Source organism: Phaseolus vulgaris, chromosome 11 (genome assembly GCF_000499845.2).
Source record: "Phaseolus vulgaris cultivar G19833 chromosome 11, P. vulgaris v2.0, whole genome shotgun sequence".
In the NCBI taxonomy this organism is placed as follows: domain Eukaryota; kingdom Viridiplantae; phylum Streptophyta; class Magnoliopsida; order Fabales; family Fabaceae; genus Phaseolus; species Phaseolus vulgaris.
The window spans coordinates 13,638,456-13,640,832 of record NC_023749.2 but is presented as its reverse complement, the minus strand read 5'-3'; the positions used below and the strand labels follow the sequence as shown (position 1 = coordinate 13,640,832).

Below are 2,377 nucleotides of genomic sequence, written 5' to 3'. Positions count from 1 at the left end.
TTAGGTAATCATGTTTGTTTGTTAAATACATTGTTGGATATTACATTAGGACATGAACGAGCAAACATTTTTCTTGTTTGAAACTGTTCTAATATTGCCGACCACTTTGAATGTTTAATGTTTGTGGCAGATCTGGTTGGTACAAAACACAATAAAAATAACTAGGAATTGGATATGAGGTTGGGGTTCTGAAGTAAAGTTAAAGAATCAGAATTTGTATGCAAATTGACATGTTCCAACGGCTATGTATGTGAAAGTTGTGTAAGTAATGAATTAGAGACATGATTCGACGAAAGTTCCAAGCACGATTGAATTGAAACCATAAACTCATGAATTATTCCACAATTTACTTCTTCCCTGTGAGTACAGTATTATAATAACTCACAATCAAGATTTGCCTTACAAAAGATTCTAGCAGAGATAGTCTTGTCTAACTTTCCAAGCTTCATGTACACAAGCGAGTTATGTCAATAATTTGATCTTTTTCAACTGCTGTCATTAGGTTAACACATTATTAATATATTGTTACTTAATAATAAGTTATCATAATTAACCCAAAAACGAATTCTCTACAGTAGATATGTGGTGAGAAACAAATCAAATTGGGTCAACTGAAGAAAAGTTAATTTCAAAAAATCTGATGAACCCAAATTCAAATCTCCATTAAGATATCTGTTCAGAGAATAGATGTGGGAAACTAAAAGAAAGTAAATAGTATATCCGGAAGAGATATAAACAAAGAGTTGAAAGGTAAAATTTAAAATTGAGGAATAAAAACATTAACTATGCAGGGGAAGAGAAATAACAGTGTTCAATTAACTCTGTGATGTAAGAGTCTGTAGTGAAAGATAATTTAGTCACACACAAATTTGGAAATCAGAACTTCATGCTGCCCTTGTTATTAACCAGGGAGAAAAAAAGCCACACTTTGTACCTCCAAACCATAAATAACTAAAAAATGTAAATATATGTTACTAGTTATTGATCATAGACGATTTGGTCTAGATGTAGTTTTTAAACAATGCAAAACTTCTCTGATTTACCAGTTGGTGATTCTGACTCACTTCGATTTTCCAGTTTAATCATCCAATAAGCTACTTCACAAAAACGAATTTACACAAACAGTTTGACTGCAAATCATTGGACCCTCTTCATATTTAGAAAAGAAGAGCTTACTAATGCCACCACGAATCAGCAAGAACCACAAACACTGTTTTAAATCCATATCCAGCGTGCATAAAGTAAAAGAAGATAGAAAGAAAGCAAGGTGTTCAAAAATTGTGTATTATTTTCAATATTAGCCCTCCACAAGAGAATAGTATACGAAAAAACTAGAAGTCCGAATTAACAACAACAACTACACAACAAGAAGAAGATGAGAGGAAGCCCCTGTGATCAATTGTTGTTCCTAAGCATCTAAGTAAGTACTAAATGGAAGATTTGTTATTGGTGGTGGTGTTGTGGTGGTTGAGTTGTTCATGTTGGAGAGCCTCTTCAAGCCAAAACCAGGACTCCTCCATCAACTCAGGGCTCAACCTGAACATCAAAACGCAAAACTCCATCTGGGTGAGTGCCCCATCTCCATCAAGATCCCCTTCCCTCATCATGCTCACAAGTTCATCCTCCTTCAAGTCCTGCAGCCCCAAAAGTGCAGCTTTCTCCCTCAAACTCTCCAACGTGATCACCCCTTTTTCTTTGTCCACCAGCAGCTCAAACCCGTTGCAGAGCTCCTTCATAAGCCCCTCCCCACCAAGCTTGGTGGCCATGACAGGAAGCAAGTCCTCAAAGGCAATTCCAGCCATTGTAAAGAAGAAGAGAATAATGGGTTGAAGTGAATTGTTGGAAGAATGTGATGTGAAATTGATTCTGTGTGGGTTATTTATATGTGTGTTTAGAGAGGGGAATGAATGAGAAAAGAGAGGAGAAGAAGGATTGAAGGAAGGAGAGGAAGGTATGTAAGCAATGATCCTGTTTGGATGACAGCCTAGGAACAGAGAATTATTCGTTCATCAGCTTTGATTCTGCTTAAGGAACCGCGCTTCCTTCCCTGTTTCCTAGAACCTTAATTTACCCTCTTTTCGTCATTTCACTTTTCTTACCTTATCTTATACTGTTACATATTCTCATTAATAATATAAGCTTTCACATTTATGCTTTGCCAACTTTTTAATCCCTCTTTCTTAATATGTTATATAAGGTTCAAAAATTGGTTACACCACTAATAAAAATATTAAATTTTATTATTTTGTTAAATTTCTTAACTTGTTTTATCAATACTCTTATTTTGATATCTTTTCACATAGAAAATTTACAGCATCTTTTTTATGTAATAAAGTGTCAACTTTTTTTTAATAAATTATTCTTTACATAATAAAAT

At 34.5% G+C, this 2,377-nt stretch overlaps 1 protein-coding gene across 1 annotated transcript; it reads right to left on the bottom strand.

Annotated features, from left to right (window-relative positions):
* Window positions 1–1,268: 1,268 nt before the first annotated feature.
* LOC137830289 (calcium-binding protein PBP1-like) lies at window positions 1,269–2,140 on the bottom strand. The gene has a single exon (XM_068637551.1). It carries the CDS (start codon window positions 1,800–1,802, stop codon window positions 1,428–1,430), a length of 375 nt encoding a protein of 124 aa, XP_068493652.1. The 5' UTR covers window positions 1,803–2,140; the 3' UTR covers window positions 1,269–1,427.
* Between the last annotated feature and the right edge of the window lie 237 nt (window positions 2,141–2,377).

Bases quoted from the DNA above. Each gene is read 5' to 3' on its own strand.
- LOC137830289 (XM_068637551.1), bottom strand. From the start codon at position 1,802: ATGGCTGGAATTGCCTTTGAGGACTTGCTTCCTGTCATGGCCACCAAG.